This window comes from Pithys albifrons, chromosome 13 (genome assembly GCF_047495875.1).
Source record: "Pithys albifrons albifrons isolate INPA30051 chromosome 13, PitAlb_v1, whole genome shotgun sequence".
Classification (NCBI taxonomy): Eukaryota; Metazoa; Chordata; class Aves; order Passeriformes; family Thamnophilidae; genus Pithys; species Pithys albifrons.
This window is the reverse complement of record NC_092470.1, coordinates 10,985,547-11,003,650: the sequence shown is the minus strand read 5'-3', so window position 1 is coordinate 11,003,650 and position 18,104 is coordinate 10,985,547. Positions and strand designations below refer to the sequence as shown.

Genomic DNA, 18,104 nt, shown 5'->3' with positions numbered 1-18,104 from the left:
AAAACCCCAACAGCATCCAGAAGTATTGGCAGCCCCAGGTTACATGTGGGGAGCTCATATATAGGGAGACTGAGTCACTTGTGGAAGGACGTACAGCGAGTCTGTAGCGGAGTCTGAATCTGAACCCGGGTCATCTCAGTCCCAGCCAAGTGTCTCAACCACAAGACTCTCCCTCTTTCTCAGTATGTCAGTGTAGAAAGTAGGCCAAAAAGCAGTTTCCATCCTTTTATACACAGCATTTTGTAAGGCTGTGAAGTATTATGTATTAGACAGGCATCTGGATCAGTGGCAGTTTCTGCAGATACTTTTATCTGTAAACAGAAGCAAAGCCTGTTCGGGCTTGGTAAATTTTACATAAATTATTATTTTACCTATAAATGACCCATTTAAACTTACAAAGACTGTACTTAAAATCATTAAAATGCCTTGAAATTAAAAATGGAAAATGTATTTACAGGACTTGTGTTGTTGTTGGCTCTGATTTTCATATGTTTTAGGTTGTGGTGCTGCTCACCCATCAGGATGCATTAGCAGTGATGCGTGGCTGGGCAGGGGGTTACACCAGGCAGGGCAAACTGGGAAAGGGAGGCTCGGGTCGCATGACAGGCTAAGGCACCAGTGTTATGCAAAGGTTAAGTACTCCTGTGTTGGGAGTTAGTGAGGCTTGTAGTTTGCTGACCTAAATCTGAGTGATTCCTATTATGTTGAGTATTTGCTTATCTTTTGGAGCATCTCTGTGTAGGCAGAGTGTAACAAAACTTCAGCTTGAATCTGTTGTACCCCAAATGGAAGAAGGAAAAAAAATGCAAGTATGTGCAGACATATGTACATGTATAACCATCAGCCTTTTTCAACTGGTCTCTCCCATTTTTCTATGAAACCAGCATTACTGTGTGGAAGTATACAAAAAATAGGCCAGAGCTCTTTGTTCCCTCAGGATGCTGGTTAGCTATTCATAGACACCTGGTTTATTTGTTGAACCCCTGATTCCTTTTTCCCACATCCCCCCAAATAAAAATGAATTATCTGATTCTCTCTGGCTTTCACCTATGTTCTGGATCACCACTTAATTAATTCTGTTATTTGAAACTATCAGTGCCAGTTGTTCTGTGCATTTACACAGATGAATTTCAGTGATTATCATGTTAAAAATAAAACGATCACGTTTGAGGGATTGCTGGGATTTATGCAGCGTGAAGGTAGAATAACCTTGTTTTTCAACACAGAATTTCTAAAATAAGTGAGAAATCATCCAAAGCTGTACAGTGATCAGTGTGATGGACCATTCAGTGCAGACTACAGTTTCCAAGATTCTGATGCTATTCCTCATAAGCGCATAATTAGTTAAATGCAATTGGAGTGTGTCACTTTTGCTTGAGCCAGTATGGCCCAGCTTTTGGAAAGAGGCCTTTGGAGCTGGGTGGGTCTCTCTCTTCCCCTCACCCCCCACACTGGTTGTTCTCTGTATTAGGATTCCCCCACTGAATTGTCATTCTCTCATCAAAGTCTGTGAGTCTGACCCCTCACTCATAACTGGGAGCTGGGCTCATGCTGGAGGTCATGTCCAGGCACCTAGAAAACCAAACAGTTCTATTAGGGAGGAAACAAGAATCTGTTACATTGCAGTCTGATCTGGGGTGTTTCTCTTAAAGACGGTCAGGCTGGTGACTAATCCCAAGTTTTAATGATTTGTCCCATGTGTGGAGACAAAGGAAATCTTAGGACCTGACATTCCCCTCAACAAGTAGAGATGGGAGTTTCTGGTGCTGAGGTAAAAGATATCTGCAATACCTGTTAGACTAAAATAATGTAGCAAGTGTGATGAGTAAGGGAAGGGCAAAGGCATCAGCAGAAATGCTATAAAAAAGTTAAAAAATGTTAAACAATATGCTAAGAACATGGAGTTACTTCCACTTTAGTAGACTTGCATTTGTCAACTAATACCTTAAGTTAAAGAATTAAAAGTGCTCTTCGTTCCATCACTGACAGGAGTCAGTGAAGACCTTTAGCTCCTCTTGCCTGCTGCCAGCAAGTAAGAAGGGAGCTTGGCCCTAAGTTTGAGAACTGTCTGTGCACTCATATCCCTCTTGTTTTTCTGCCCTCCTGGTTGAAGATACTTATTGTTCTTTATTGTCTCACTGCTTGGGAAAAATCAGACTTTTGATGTGATTTTACAAAGAGTTTAATTGACAATTGTCATGAACAGTTAGTATAATCCTTAGATTCAAGTCGTGAGGGTCCTCAGTCAATTGAGGCCTGTAATTCAGGGGCGCTGGGGCACTTGCACCCATTAGTGATAAGCAAAGAGAAGACTCCTTCAAGCAAGTGGTCAGTGAGGACAGGAATGACAGCAGGCCTTAAAGAAATGAGTAATGAAACACATGTATTAGCATGTCGTGTACTTCATATTGGTGGGTATATTATTTTTTTAATCAAATCATACTTTCTTTTTTGAAAACTTGTGAGTTAAGATTGGATCATTTGCCTTCTTGTAAGGAGATGTTTTCTACTTCTAGCAATAGGAATTGAATACAGAAGATAAATCTAGAATTGTGGCATGCAATCTGCAACATTTCAACAGAGATACCATCAGACTTAGAGTTAAATAGTGCATGTTATTACTGTGTTTATTTTTGGACCACAGTCTTAATGCAAATCCCATATATGTGGTTATGCAAAATGAGTCAGATTCTGGTCATGATTACACTGGTGTACACACAGAGTGATGCCTCAGCTTCACTGAGGAAGGAAGCTGATCCTGTAACACAGAGGGTCACATGGTATTTCAATTAAGTAGAGTTAGAGGTGAGATATTAGTGTCAGAAGCAATTTTTGTACATTATTGACTTAAATTTGTAACATTTTCCAAAATTTTTGGTGGGTTATTGTGCAATCATGAAATGAAATAATTCTTAAAATAGTTCTGTGAAAATCAAAATACTTTATGTTGTCACTGTTTTTCAGATTTTTTTAATGACTTTTTGGCTGCCTGTATACAGCATAAAACATTGTGTTACAGCCTTACTCAAGAAGAATGGTATTAGTTATCTAAAGTTACAGAGTCACAGAATATTTTGAGTTGGAGGAGGCCCACAAGGATGATCGAGTCCAACTCTAAAATCTTTAGGCTAGTAAAAAAGAAGTTCATTATTTACATCATAGCAAATCTGTCGTCACAAAAATCGTATCACAAAAACCCCGTGCATACGAGAATTCGTAAACGTGGGTAAGTGCCTGGCTGAAGAAGTCTGGACAGGGAGCTGAGTGCCATGTAGAGAAGAGTTTTTGCAGGAATACAATCCATGTGCCCCTTCGTTTCATTTGGTGGAAGTTTCCCAATGTTATAATTTCTCAGGAGTGCTGGTCTTTTTGGCTTATGGCAAAGAGGGAGATGCTTCAGACAAGCTTGGTGATTCCTGTTACAGAGGGGTAAGGTGTTGATTGTTCTAATTACCTCATTAAAATGCTGCCAGGACGTTAGAAGTTCTGAGCTCTGGTAGGACCACAGAAGTTACTTGTTAAATTAACATATCATTGCCATCATTATTACATTTCCTGCCTTCCCACACTGAAAGTCAGTTGTCTTCTCTCCATTTCTGCTGTATGTTTAGTCATTGTATTTCACTGAGCTTCAACACTGAGAATTGGCTCCCTTTCTCCCTCTCACCTTCCCTTTTTAGTTCTAACCTGCTCTCAGTTCTGGACTGAGTTGCTTTCCAGTGCTCTGCAATTGTATTGTGTTTCATGGAACTGCAGAGGAACATTTATATTTTAGTAAAAAAAAAAAGGTTGTTTCTGATGTATTGTACCACTCCAGCTCCTTTGTAAATGGAGCAGTATCTCTTTAAATCACGTACATTGTACTCTGAAAGCATTTTCCCTCTCTTTGGATGTCACTCTGTTTAATATTCTGTAAGTCGTTAGGATGTATTTTTCTTACATAGTTTGCACTACTTTTGGATAGTCTTAGTTACTTTAGTCAGTGTCTTCTGGGGGCAAAGAGAAAAAAATACACAGAGCTCATCAATTAGTTTTGTCTTCACCTTGCTAGTTAATAGTTAATACTTTGTGGTATGTTAAGAGATTTCTATAACGTGGCACTCTTAAGAACACTTTTTAAAAAGTAGTAATAAATTTCAGCCAACTTGGTCTTTTTAAGTGAAACATGCAGAGTTTTTTAGTTGAATCCATTCTGCTTAATAATCATCTGGTCTTAACAAGAAATATGTCACCAAATTTAGTTAATTTTTATCGAAAAGGTGAAAATCAATTCAGCATTTTGTTTAACTGTTGCTGGCTTGTGAAAGAAACTGGGAAAATTAAAATGTGCAAAGACATGTTCCTTTGTAGGTTATACAGCAAAGTAGGGCGGGCTAGAGTTTGTCAGGTAACTGACTATTCAGAAATGAGAAGTTACTCTACATTTAGCTGCATTGCTTACTGTTTTCTTCATCATGGAAAAGAATAAAATGTGGTAACAATTTTCTGTATTTGGACTGCAGCCGCTCATAATTGGGAACAAGAGAGCTAAAGCTTTGATTTTGGTGAAATGCTTAGTCTGCATGTTGGATTAAAGTGTGTGCAACAAATCACTCCAATTCTGTAATAATAATTTTTTGAACACTATTTTTTTATTTTATTGCTGTAATGTTGTTACTTTTCAGTTACAGACTTGGAGAACTGGGTCAGTTGCAAGAACAAAATTGGCATGAAAATAGTTGTATATTTGTTCTGGAAAATGGATTGCCCACATACTTTAGAAAATAACCAGCCCACATTGTTCTATACCTCAGATACAACTGATAATATTAGTCTCATATTAGTAAGCTATTATTTAAAAGTCCTGTTGTTTAACCAGTATTGTAGGAAGACTAGATAGTATTTGCTAGATAGACATGTTAAACAGATCATCTGTGCAGAAATGGATTTGTGAAGCAACTTACAGAATGGAAAATAAATTTAGGCTGAAGTGTGCCAGCAAGTCAATATATGTGAAGAATTTGCAACAAGCAGAGGTGAGGAAGACATGCAGAAATGGGGTCATCAGATTCATGAATTAGAGGATAATATTCCTGGGGCTGGATTATAGGAGGCAGTAACTTACTTTTGTGGCTGACTAATACAGAATAAAGAGTTATGGTACCACTGTTAGATATGCTTCCATGGATGTTTTTTACTCTTGTTAAAATAATGAGAGGCATCTTGGACCTGTGATCTGTGCACAGCACAGCTGTAGTATTTTGAGCCATTTCTGCTGCCAGATTTATATCCCAGCCAGAAACAGTGCCTAATGGTTGCACTCTGAGTCCCTGTTTCCAGTGACATCTTAGCACTAGCCAGTGTTAAATCTCAGCCACTCGTAGCTCAGTGCTGCTCTGGAGCAACTGGGTAATATGCAAAGCCATCTCTGGCACTGGAAGGGAGCAGACAGAAGTGGCATGGTGATAATTTCTTCACATACCACATCTAAACCTACCAAACCTCATTGGTGAGAAGTGTCAGACATCATAGGAAATAAGTTTTAAAATATTTACAAAGTTTTGTTTTCTTTCCTTCTGAACACCCTCTGATATCTTTGCCATGTACTTTCCAATGATGACACATTGGGGTGAGTAATGGTGTCTGGCTGGGGGGAGGAGAGGACAGGGAGTGCTTAACAGTGAGTAATTATTTAAGGAAATGGCCTGTGTGGAAAAAAGAAAAGTGTGTTGTGATTGGATGCATTTATCAACTGGCTTTTCAGTGTCACCTGTGGACAGAGCTTTATTGTGTCTGAGTTTTTAAATAGTTGGAAGTCAGTGCATTGAGCTAACATGGGAAATTGTTGTGTGTCTGGTCTTGATTTAGTCTGTGAATCAAGATGCGCATGTCCTGTATTAGGAAAGATGGAGATAAATAATAGTTATCCCATGGGTTCCTGAGCATGGTCATTCACTTTTCTGACCAGGAGTTTAAATCCATAAAGTCTTGTATGCAAAATACCATTTCATTATAGCCTCCCAGCAGCTGAAAGGGCCATTTTACAAGTGAAGATGGAGTTACAAGCTCATTGCCCTTCCCTTTTTCTTTGGTACAGTAACACACACAGGTTTACATTAATCTTTTATGAGAGGTATGTCTGTGAAGCCTTCTGTTTGTTCTCTCTGTCCTCATCAGGAGATTTTAGTATGTCTGAAAGTACCTAAATCACTTTGATTTTTCAAATTGAGCCTGAAGTGCTAAACTTTTGTGTTCTGTAGCTCTCTGTGCTGTGGTGATGCTCACTGCTCCAGTCAGCTTGGTTGTGCTGTTCTCTTGTGTTCATTCTGAGACTCTTCACAATTCTTACTGCAAAACTTCTCATTTCAGCCACAGCACATCCTACCTCCTGAAATGAGGCACCTTGTGTTTTTCTCCATCATCTTCAAATGTATTGCTTCCTTCTCTGAAGAGAGTGAAATGACTGAAGTGCAGTGAAATATACAGGATGGACACTGTTTTTCACTGACACTAGAGGTGTTTATACTGTGAGAAGTATGATATGGCTTCCAGTCCTGTCAAGAAACATGACTTTATCAAAGAACTAAAATTTTAAGAGTTGGCATTTCTTATCATGTCAATGCTACAATTGTGTCACCATTTATTTCAGATCTTAGCTCAGGGTATCCGATCTGTATTTCTTTCATTCCCAGTTTTTAAACTCAGGAAAAGAGATACTTTTTTTTCTGTGCAAGTACACCTGAATTGGCTTGGGGAGATATGATTTTATGTGCATATTTTTAGGATTCATTTAAGGTTCTTCATTCATGGCTCAGAGGAAACAATTTTTTGATACATTGTGTCCCTGTTCCAAACCTATAATTTTCCTCATGCCATTCTCATATTGTCTTTTGGTGACATTTGACAATGATACATTCAGGGTTTCCTTCTCCTTCCATTAATTTTCCCCATAGGCAAACATCCAGTCACTGGACTTTTTTGGAAACTCCTTTGGAAATCCCAAAATCTGTTTTTCTAATCCTAATTGTAATCCTAATTGTATTTCTTCTAATCTAGAAGTTGTATTCAAGAGAACATAACAGAGATGTGATATCTTTTCTTATATGTGTTATTCTCAGCACCTGCCATTCCAGGCTGGGGAAGGATGGAAACTCAGTTTCTCATACTGATCCTGCACCCAACTGCAGGGTGCTGGAATTTAATTAGCCCGTATTTCTTTTCTGCTTGTAACTGCTTAATTACTAGTTCTCTTGCCATTTAAAATTCCTGTTCAATTTAAGAATGCCATTGAAGAACAGAATTGCTAACAAATTCTTTGTTTGGTTTTTTTTTCCATTAGAAATAGACATTTTAGATGCTTGAGAAAAAGAAGTTGAAATGTGCCTTAAATCATGTGCTGTATTAAAAGGATTCTGCTACTTGAAACTTAGACTGCCAGCCTTTAAGCTCACATTATTCTTTGGCTGTGTGAGATGAGATTCCAGAAGAGCATTCTCAGGCAGAGCTGACTGGGGTCAGCAGCGGCACAGGCGGTGGCTCCCACCAGGGCAGTATGAGCACTTTGCAGAGGTGGAACTGTACTTCTGCCCTGCTCAGTCTCACTTCCAGTGTCCCTCTTTTATCCCGAGTTGGTAAAAAAAACCCACAAACCCCCTTCAAACAGCAGAAAGAAAATGCTGCCAGGCTGGAAAGTAAGTAGTAATAAAGATCAGCTTTAGGATACTTCACTTGCCTTGGAGCCCTTTCTGACCTTTCTTTCATAATTTATATGATAGTGGAATATTCCTTTCTTTCCCCTTGTACTAAAGAGAAGGGAAGTTGCCAGTTTGTGTTGCTGAGGATGGTTGCAGTTGCGCAGCAGTCTTGGCTGGGTTTGGGGAGCCAGGCTGATTTTCCCCAAGTGAGGTGCCAAGAGCTCAGGGAATGCTTCCTCCCTCCAGTCAGGGGCCTGGCTGTGCAGCCCCAGGTCCTGTGTGAGCTGTGCATGCTGTGTGCAGAGAGCTGGGAAAACAGCACTCATCTGATCATTGCCCACTTTTCTGTGATGGCAAGACATGGCATTTTCCCATTTTCAGTAGTGAGATCTTGACCATGATCAGGTAAATAAATGCCAGCTTGCTACGGTCTCATCCTTTGGCCTTTGCACCCATTCATTTTCCATTTATTTTAACGGGGTGAAGGAATCTGTCAATCTTCTCAACAGGTGGTTATCAGTTTGCAAAATTAGGCTGGTAATTTGAAACCTCAGGAACTCTTTGTTGGAGATTTATAGTGCATCTTGGAGGAAAGAGTGACCAGAATTTCATCCAGCATCCTTGTGCGAGCACAGTTGTTTAATCCAGGTTCTGTTAGTTCACAATGTTTTGAACCTTTGTTTTTACATTAAAAACTAGTGCTTGAAGCCAAGCAGAGGTTGACATAAACTGGGGGCTTAAGATGTGTATCTGGTGTCAGAAGTCCTGAATTATCCTGGTACTTGGAATCTCTTTGGTGCTGTCCAGAATTACTTGGAACAATTTTCATTATTTATTACTGTGCTTCCTTTTGATCAAAGCCTGCTAGGACTACATATTTCAGCAGCCTCTCTGCTGCTTTTGGGAACAGAAAGGATTTTGAAAAGATAACTAAAATTATTTGGTGGTTGTGGCTGAAACACGAATGAGCTCTAGATCAAAACGTAACTTGATTATTTCCTGTGGAATTAATAAACTGAATTGTTACATGGTGTAAACCAGTGTCTATTCTACTGACTCTTGCTCTTTTTGACATATACGAACTTAATGTCTTGATGTGGTTTTACAGTTTCTACTGTCTTCTCAGTTGTCTGAGGCTCCCTGTGAATTATTCCATGTCAAAATAGCTAAGTATGTGAAGAAGCAGATAAAGTTGTTAGATAATGGCAACTAATGCCTTAGTGAAGGCTGCTTGCCTGTGCTGAAATTTGCATTAGAAGTGACTTAAAAGATTTGAATTACCAGTTGCACATCTTTAAAAAATCACCTTACTAAAATAATTTCAAGTCTCAACATTCTTCACTTAAACTGAAATTTCTTCTGGGGAAAAAAACCCCACAAACAAATGTGTAACAGCTTGTCTGGCTTTATTTTCCCTTTTTCCATCTTTTCAACTCCTGACTGATCACTGGTACCTTGTGTTTGAGCTTTGCTTATTGAAGTAGTTTGAGTAACACAAATGACATGAATGTGCAGGGAAACTTTGTTGCTACAAAATAAAGATTCGGGTTTTAAGCTTGTATTCCCAGTCTCTTTTAATTTTTACCGATGTGTTAGTAGAATCTCATTTCCTTCTTGTAGACCTTTGTCTTGTAATAAGTCAAAAAATCTTAAACTCACTATTAAGAATGCTTTCATTTTAAAGCTCTATTTATTCAGCCTATTCATTCTGTATAAAAAAAATGGACTTGACATGTGGATTTCTCTGTGGTATTAGGTTGGTGTGTACATCCAAATGATCTTATGCATTTCCTGACATTTAGAGTTTTCCAGTAAGAACACAAAAGAAAAATCTTACTTATGAAAAGGTGAAAGACTATTTGAGAAAACAGAAGGAAAGCTGTGCTCAGCAGAAAACTGGGTATTAAGAATAAAATTTATCAAGGCAAAAGATTAGGTGAAAAGAAAGTCTGTAATTCTCCATTCTAAATTGTTATGAACTTGAATAATAACAAATAGGAGCTGGGCTTGCTTGGATTTGAGTGCATATTTGACCTGCTTCTGTTAGTGAGACCTTCTGGAAAGATTGGCGTGATTATGAACTTCACTGGGTTCATCACATTTCTAAGACATATTAACCACTGCTAAGTCATTTATAGCTTGAAAGCAAACAATAGTAAATGCTGATCCATTCATATCCTCCCATAAAACACAAGATGGGTTGTTCAGTGCTGTGTGACGAGCGCTCCTGCTGCGACTGAGAGCAAAATGACTCCTTTTAAAACCATCTATATATAAACGGCATTGGGACAATCCACAATGGGGGATTTCATTCTGAGGAGGTGTACTGAGGATTTCCTGTTCCCAACACAAAACTATGGTGTTTCTAAAGAAATTGTCATCTATTGTTTTAATATTAGGAGTTACACTACTGGGAGTTTTTGCACAGGGTAAAGTACAAATTCTCATATTGGTCAAGGATGAAGAATCAATCTGGGAAATGAACTTTTTTAGCTGATAGGTATAATTGATCATGACTTACTTGTATTCATTTGTGTGTTGAAGGAATAAGATAAAGCTGGTAATATTTGGTTTTGTACTACATGCTTCCAGAGCTGCCTGTCTAGAATGAGAAATGAGAAGGAAGGCAATGGCGTTTTTGACAAAAGCAAAACAAGCCTGTTGGACTGGGAAAGTTAAAGCTGTTACAAAAATGCTTTAAAATAGAGAAAAACTTGATAGAAGCTGTAGTGTAGAAAATTAATATGAGAAATTAAGGGACCCAATAAGAACTGCAAGGCCAAAGATAGTTAAGATGATAAGGAATTAGGTAATTAAAGTCAAGAGAGATGTTATCAGATATTCTAACCCATTTCATGATGAGGCTGATGGAATTGCTAGAGAAAGGAGGGAGAAGTGTTCAGTAAATGTACCTGTACTGTTTGGAGGAGATAGGACAGGAATCCTGTATTTGTAATCTGATGGCCTTTAAGGATGAATTTAAGTAGCAGGGTTTGCATTTACACATTTTTGTACAGCTAGTCCAGCTAACCAGGACACAGCATCCCTAGATTGGCATGAAGATGAAGCAGATGAGAAAGGCATCCATTCTCACTTCTGCCCTAGTTAACACTTTCTATTAATTGTTTAGTGAAAGCATATTAGTGTTAACAAAGTTTGGAAGCTGCATGAAAATTGGAGGAATTTATAATGTCATGACTCTAAGGCGGTGTGGATTACTGAGTGACCTTGGCTGAGACACCTGGTAATTACTTCAGTACAAACAAACATCAGGTTCACAATTTGCTGGCTATGCTTACAGGATGCTGGCCTCTGTCCTGGTGCACCATAATAAAAAAAGCATTTTAGGTTTGCTTGTGAAGAATTTACTGGAGTGCGCACCCCGGATGTGTAGGAGACAGCAGGAGTTGGCTGTTTGCTTTCTGCCCTTGGAAAATGGAACACAATAGTCTACTAGTATTTTATTAACATCTTAGTTTAATTCTGTCTGTTGGCTAAGTGGCCTGTCCTACCATAAACAAATCCAAGCAGATGTGTTCCACATGCCCTCCATTCAGCTGTAGGCAAAGCTTACCCACATATCTGGTGCAGCCTCTGCTTGAGTAACAGTGAAAATTGTCCTCAAAAAACTTCCTGCAGTCTGTGTTCTCTTCCCTTGAGCCTCATTTGAGAACAGCACTTGTGAAAATAAACATATCCTAACTCTTTTGTGAGTATCCTTTTAATTAATGCACTGAATATTTAAAGCAACTGATGAAAAGATCCCTCAAAGATTATTATGAGTATTATGAGTGATTAAACCAAGCAGCAAAGGGGACCTGCAGAGTGTTAAGTTTATCATACTCCTGGTAAAATAGGCAAAATTTGTGTTTTCAGTGGATTTGAACGAGAAAAAAATCCACTGCAGAACACTGCTAGCAAAGTTGTTGTGTTGGTAGACAGTTTGTGTGAAAAAGAATTGCCTAAATGTGGTGTTGTTTTGCTTTATTACGAGTTTTGTTTTGTATTTTTGTGGTGATGCTGATTCGGTTTCTGTCTTTGGCTCAGATTACAGGACCGGCCCTTGCTTCACTTTGGTGACCAACCAGATGTGCCAGGGGCAGCTCAGTGGAATAGTCTGCACAAAAACCCTGTGCTGTGCCACTGTTGGGAGGGCTTGGGGCCACCCCTGCGAAATGTGTCCTGCCCAGCCGCATCCCTGCCGCCGGGGCTTCATTCCAAACATCCGAACGGGAGCCTGTCAAGGTAAGTTACCAGCAAAGCTTCCCCAAAAGCTGCTGAAATTGTTACTGGATTAATCTTAATTGAGTTACACTGCTGTGAATAACCTGTCCTAAGCCATTCTCAGCTATATGTGTGAAGAATGGAAAAACACTGTCAGATGCATTACTTCATGATTCAGTGAGTGCTTGCTGTTCGAGTGAGTACATTAGTAACTCAGGTCATGTGAGAGCAGCCAGCATCTTAATGAATTTCTCACTGCCAGCAACCCTTTCCCTTGGTTCTGTAATGGTGTTTTTCTGAGTGTACCACTCCATCATTCTGTGGAGGAATTTGTTCTGTTTCAGAAAGCACTCAAAACATACAAAAATCAACCTGGGGCAATACTGCTCCATTTATGCGGTGTGGGATTTTTTAGCTAAAAGTTGTTGATTTTGGATTCATCATGGGTGTCTTATCTCTAGAGCTCCAGTGCTTTGACTGGGAGAAAAGTGCTGTTGTGCCATTTGAAATGTCCTATTATACATTTTATACAATTTTGGAAATGCATTTCCATTTGTTTCAAATTGTAAAATCCACCCAGATGTTGCTTACTTATTTCAGAGCATGCCTTACCATAGAAAGTCCTTACACTGCTTTTGGCTTTTATTCTAATACTTCCAGCTGTATAAATTCTTTTTTTGTCTGGATGTCTGGCAGGAAACAGGAGAAAGTTAACAGGGGCAACTATGTATTAAACTGATGTGGATTATACATTCCCAGGACCATATCTTTGGGGCCAGTTTATTTCAATCAGTGTAACATTTTGTAATAAGTTACAACATTTTTGAAAACAGGGGAGACAAAGATTATAAATCTATAAGTAATTTTTTATAATCATGAAATTCCCGTGAAGGACTTCAAGGCATTCCATTGCATTAAAAATATGGATCCCCTCTGTCAGAGGGCAGGTTCTGTTCAGAGCTTGCAGACAGACAGGGTGAACTTCAAGATGGACATGGCTGTGTGTGCTGCATAGTGTGCCCATATTTTGAACTTAGTGATTCTGTTCCCCCTCTCACTGTGAAGGTCAGGACTAAATTGTGCAGAATACTGTGAACCAAGGTCCTGGACAGTTTTGAAAACTTATGTACATAAATATGTGGCCCACACCCCTGAATTTATGCCACACCTAGTTATATCCCTCTTGTTTGTGTCACAGGAAAACTGCAGTGACCTCTCCAATGGGTTTGTGCAGTTTGGAATAAGGATACTTCTGCTTACTGCACATTTCTTAGCAAGCAGCAGCACTGGGGCTCATCTGTATGTGGTGCCAATGCATTTTTGGCCCTGCATGTTTGACTTGTATTTTCCAGTTTTTTCTTCTCAAGTAGATCTGTTATGGAATCACATATTAGCTTTATTTTCCATGAAATTGTGTAAAATCCAGTCCTTTTGAAATCAAACATCCATTGAGACTGGAGATATTTCACGGATTTAACATCCATTTTCAATCTAAATAAAGGAAAGCAGGTTAAACAAAATCCAGGTTCTCTGAAGAGAAAAAGGAATCCTTATTATTGTGTAGGGAAGTCAGTAAAAAGAGAGAGGGGTGGGCAAGTTTATTTTCAAAAGTAAATAGGATATCACTACCCAGATTCTGACTTTCGATGGAAGTTAAATTAATATCACAGCTGAGATTTTTAAAGATACAAAGGAGAAAAATGAAAGCCAAAAGGTGGGATTTTGAAACAGACATTGCGACTCAGAAGTATGACTTCTATTTTTCTTTTTAGTTTGTTTGGTTTTTTTTAAGTCAGTACAGTGCCATAAAATCTGGCTGATTACTGTTAGTAAAGCACAGCATATTGCTGTAGCTTGAGTCCCAGCAGCAGTGTGGCTGTTGAAGTGCTGAGGCTGTGCTGGTTCTGTGACTTCCCAGGCAGAGCTCTGCCCCTCCGGCACAGCTCTACCCCCCAGGCACAGCTCTGCCCCCCCAGACAGAGCTCTTCTCTGCCTCGGCTGCTGCACCCCCTGACCTGGCTCAGTCCACCCAGGGATCTTTGTCAAGTGGTACAGATATGCCCCTTGGCGTTCCTGAAATTTCCCACTTCTGGCTCCCAGGAAAATTGCCTCTTGGCCTTTTGTACAGAATAATACTTGGCTTTTCAGGCTGCAAGACACATTACAGCTGGCTCTCTGGGAATTACAAAGGGAGATTGAAGGCATCATCTCCATCCCAGTGTGCAGCCCAAGAACTCAGGCATCCCGGTTTTATCAGCAGCATCTGGTTCTCCTGGGAAGATGAGGGAAGCACAGGCATTTCGATCGGAGGGTGGAGTGCTCCTGAAGGAGCTGCTGAGCCGCAGAGACAGGGCACCCTCTGGGGACTGTGAGCCAGACCTCCCGAGTCTCCTGTTGCTCCTCCTCCTGCTTTAGCCTCTTTTCTATAGCTGTTCTTAAGCTGTAGCAACACTTCTGCAGCTCAGTGATGACACACTGTTATGGTGTTATGTGTTATGGTGCTAAAACAGCTGTGAGGCCAAAAACTGGGGCCTCTTCAAAATGCTGGAGCTTAGTACCCAGCCTGTGATACCATCTTTGTTCTTTCATTTTCTTCAGTGAAAAAATGAAAAACAAAAAGAGGAAAGTAAAAGGGAAGAAAACCCTGTAGATTTATGTATGTCTAAGAAGGTCATTAATAATTCCTCCTGAGACATTAATTATGGCTATGAAACTTCTGGGGTCACATCCCGACCACAGTCTAAGGTCATTGGTGCTGGCCTGTCTGGAGTGATGAGTTAATCATTTCCATCAGTAATGACTCTGCAGTTCCTCTCCGTGAGGCCCCTCAATGCACCCAGTGCTCCTCTGCCCTGGTGGCCTCAGCACTGCAGGAAGGTGCCAAGATTTTTGAAGGGGCAAGTGGGTTTGGGTGCCCAGATTTGGACACTTCAAAGAAACTTGAGTTCTGGCAGGCTGTGTTCTCTGCACACCATTCCCCAGATGTTTCAGAAAAACAAAGCAATAGCAGTTAGATATCTAATGTCTGTAACAATAATAACCATGTGATTTCTTGCAGAAAATATTTAGAGTACTGTACTTAATCATACTTTGCATAGAGTAACTACAAAATTAGTGTCTGTCTTTCCAAGCAAGTATCATAATATTATGATGGGTGAAGAATGGATTTAGGCATATTTACTTTAATTTCTCGTAGACAAATTATTATGGCTGTTCTTGAGAAATGAAATAGAAGTGGATGTTTTTTCCTTTTTTATATGATAGATGTGGATGAATGCCAAGCCATCCCTGGGATCTGTCAAGGGGGAAATTGCATTAATACTGTTGGATCTTTTGAGTGCAAATGCCCAGCTGGACACAAGTTTAATGAAGTGACACAAAAATGTGATGGTAAGAACTTCTAGAATTTTCTTCTGAAAGTAAAAGGGGAGAGTCTTCTTTTGGGGACTGACTTTGTTTAACGGTTCGTAGCAAACTTCTAAATCTCTTTTGCCTGGAGTATGCAAATACCATTATTCACAGTAAACACAAATAGGGATGCTTTTCCCTAATCTTAAATATTGGCTCTGCAGCTTTATGCAGCCTTTTTATTCATGTAACATTTCACAGACTTAAAGGTACATCTCAACATTAAACATGAAACACTTAAACTGAAAATACTTTCCAAGTTATATATTACTTTAGAAATGATTGAGGCACATTTCTTTGTGAAACTTTTAACCAAAAAGTGTATATGACTGGAAAGTTCAACACATTTTTACCTACTCAGGTAAACTCCATTTAACTTATAAAGTAGGAGTTTGGCACTGCTGAGTGAAGACTGTAGGTCTGTGCTCTAAACTCACCCTTGCCGTGGCAGATATTACAGAAAGACAAACATTGTATCTTTACTTAGTGGTCATGCTAATTTGGAAGTACAGCAGGTGGTAGATATTAGTGTGGAAATTTGCATGGACTGTGGAATCTTGCTAATTTTTAACTATAATTTGATAGTATTTTTCCTTTCTAACATAATAATCAAGCATAGATGTCCTTTTTACTTTAAGAGAATTTTGAATGCATGAGGAACATAGCACTAAAATGTGTCAGTTGCACAGTATTGATTCATATTTACAGTGAAGTCCTGATAATGTTTAAACTCTTGCAACTGATTCTACTTTTAGTCATTGGACAAAAATTAAATTAATTTGAGCAGACAAGTTTCATAAATGGTTAGTGATTTTGGAATGCCAGCTTTCATTACCATAAAGGTATTTGACTGTGAGAGTAAGGTGTACACTCACCACCCTTTCTTGCATCAGATGCCTTTTAAGAAGCACTCAAAAGTTTTTAGTCATTTCAGCAGAATTATGACTTATTCTTTCAAAAGAAAAGTCCCTATTTCAGGCAAAACTTTATCATTTATTTGCAGGTTAGGGAGAGCAATTTTGGAAGAGTTTGTACACATCATGGTTTGTATATCATCTGCCAATGGTTTTGTCAGAATGTAACCTACATTTAGGGTAGAACAACATTGCAAGTGTTTCCTTCTGTGGATGAAGTACCAAGAACATGGTGAATAGGAAAGAAGGAACATGTGCCTTTTTAAGTATTATTACAAGAAAAAACGAGAGCTGTGAGCTTGCACAGGCTGTGTCACATAAACATTTCAATGGTATTTTACAATTGCTGAATCATGAAAAACTCCCAAACCAACCAACAACAAAAGAGAAAAAAACATAAACAGCCGCCAACTTCAGAGCTTGCACTTGGTAAGAGTTAAGGGGCTGGACCCAAAATTTGTGAAATCCCTTTGGAGTGATTGCCTGGTGGCAAAGAGCAGATGAATTTTTCCTTCTTCAATTTCATACCTGTAGATTTTTGAACTTCAGCAGATAGAGAATTACTTTCAGTTCATCTGCATATTGCATGTACTAAACAGTTTTAGTTAAAGCTGTGTAGGTGTTAATACAATTCAGAGTTAAAAGTAGCACCTTTATACCAGTGGCATGAAATGCAATAGAGATTCAGCAGTGAAGGGCATGATCATACAACAACAGAATATCCATTCTAGTCTTTTAAATTATCTTTTGAGTTTTATAAGACAATATAAGACAATATGTCTGCTTTTTAGTGATTAACTATAATTAATTCTGATATGTAATAAATAACATCTGATCATGTGCTTGGTTTAACTTCCTGTCCAGCAAGAAGGACTTCTGGCAGCTGGCACATGTCACTGATTTAGTACAACCGAGAGGTCCCTGCTGAATTACCAGTACTGTTTTTCAGGGGGTCCCCATTAAAGCAGGATCATGGTGGCAATCATCAGGTACAGGGAGATGATAAACAAGATGGGAAATGAAGTGTGTTGGCTCAAGTTCTCTTTATTAGCACAGCTGGTGAAAACCTGTATTTTAAGTGCTCTATTATTTCACTGCTTCATGTAACCATTCCTCTTCTGTTTGCAATAATGCTGAGGTAAATGGTTTCTCTGTGATGATCGAGGGCAGTGATTTTTCCTGAAGTGACATTGAAGTCTGTGGGCACATCAAGGATACTTACCTTTATAAAACTTGCATCCTTAACAGCAGCAATGTTGCTTATATGAATGTCAACACTAGTATAAATAGTGAAATACTGTTTGGTTTAGGCTCAACCCTAAAATAGTGAGTGATGATTTTGCTTTTAAAAAGGTCGGACTCTATATAAACAGTGGCAACACTGACTTTAAGATAAACATTGGTGAATTTGAGTCAGAAGATGCTTGAATCTGATCCATTTACGACTGCATTTTTCTCTGTTAATTAAGGGATTTATTCAGACCAAAATTCAATTTCCACATTTTTTGTCTCTGAGAGTTTTGGGACTTCTGTGGAGTATAATCCTGGAGCAGAAGCCAGAAGTCTCTTAGCAGTGCTCCCAGGGCACTCAGACTTGAGGCTTTGACAACACCCTTGAAGTAGCACTGAACAAAAAGTCACACCCCTCTCACACACCCAAGTAAGGAATGTGACCCACATCAGGACAGCTGGCAAGATGCTGGGGAACAATGTGTGCACAGGGGGCCCAAAGCCTCACACACTTAGGATGGGGATGTGCAAGGTTTGGTTGCCTGCGTGCCACCCCAGTCCCTCCACTGCTTTCATGAAAAGGGCAGGGGCCACAAAGGTATTAGAGCACCCTGTGCTTTACCTAGGAGAAAGGAATTGTTAATTTTATATTACC

The 18,104-nt window shown here is 39.3% G+C and overlaps 1 protein-coding gene across 2 annotated transcripts in view; it reads left to right on the top strand.

Annotated features, from left to right (window-relative positions):
- Positions 1–18,104, top strand: part of FBN1 (fibrillin 1) — a 145,277-nt gene that overhangs the window by 39,081 nt on the left and 88,092 nt on the right. For both annotated transcript variants that reach the window (XM_071568892.1, XM_071568893.1), the window contains exons 6-7: positions 11,721–11,918; positions 15,162–15,287. In XM_071568892.1, coding sequence (XP_071424993.1) covers positions 11,721–11,918; positions 15,162–15,287 — 324 coding nt within the window. The remainder of the gene's footprint in view (positions 1–11,720; positions 11,919–15,161; positions 15,288–18,104) is intronic.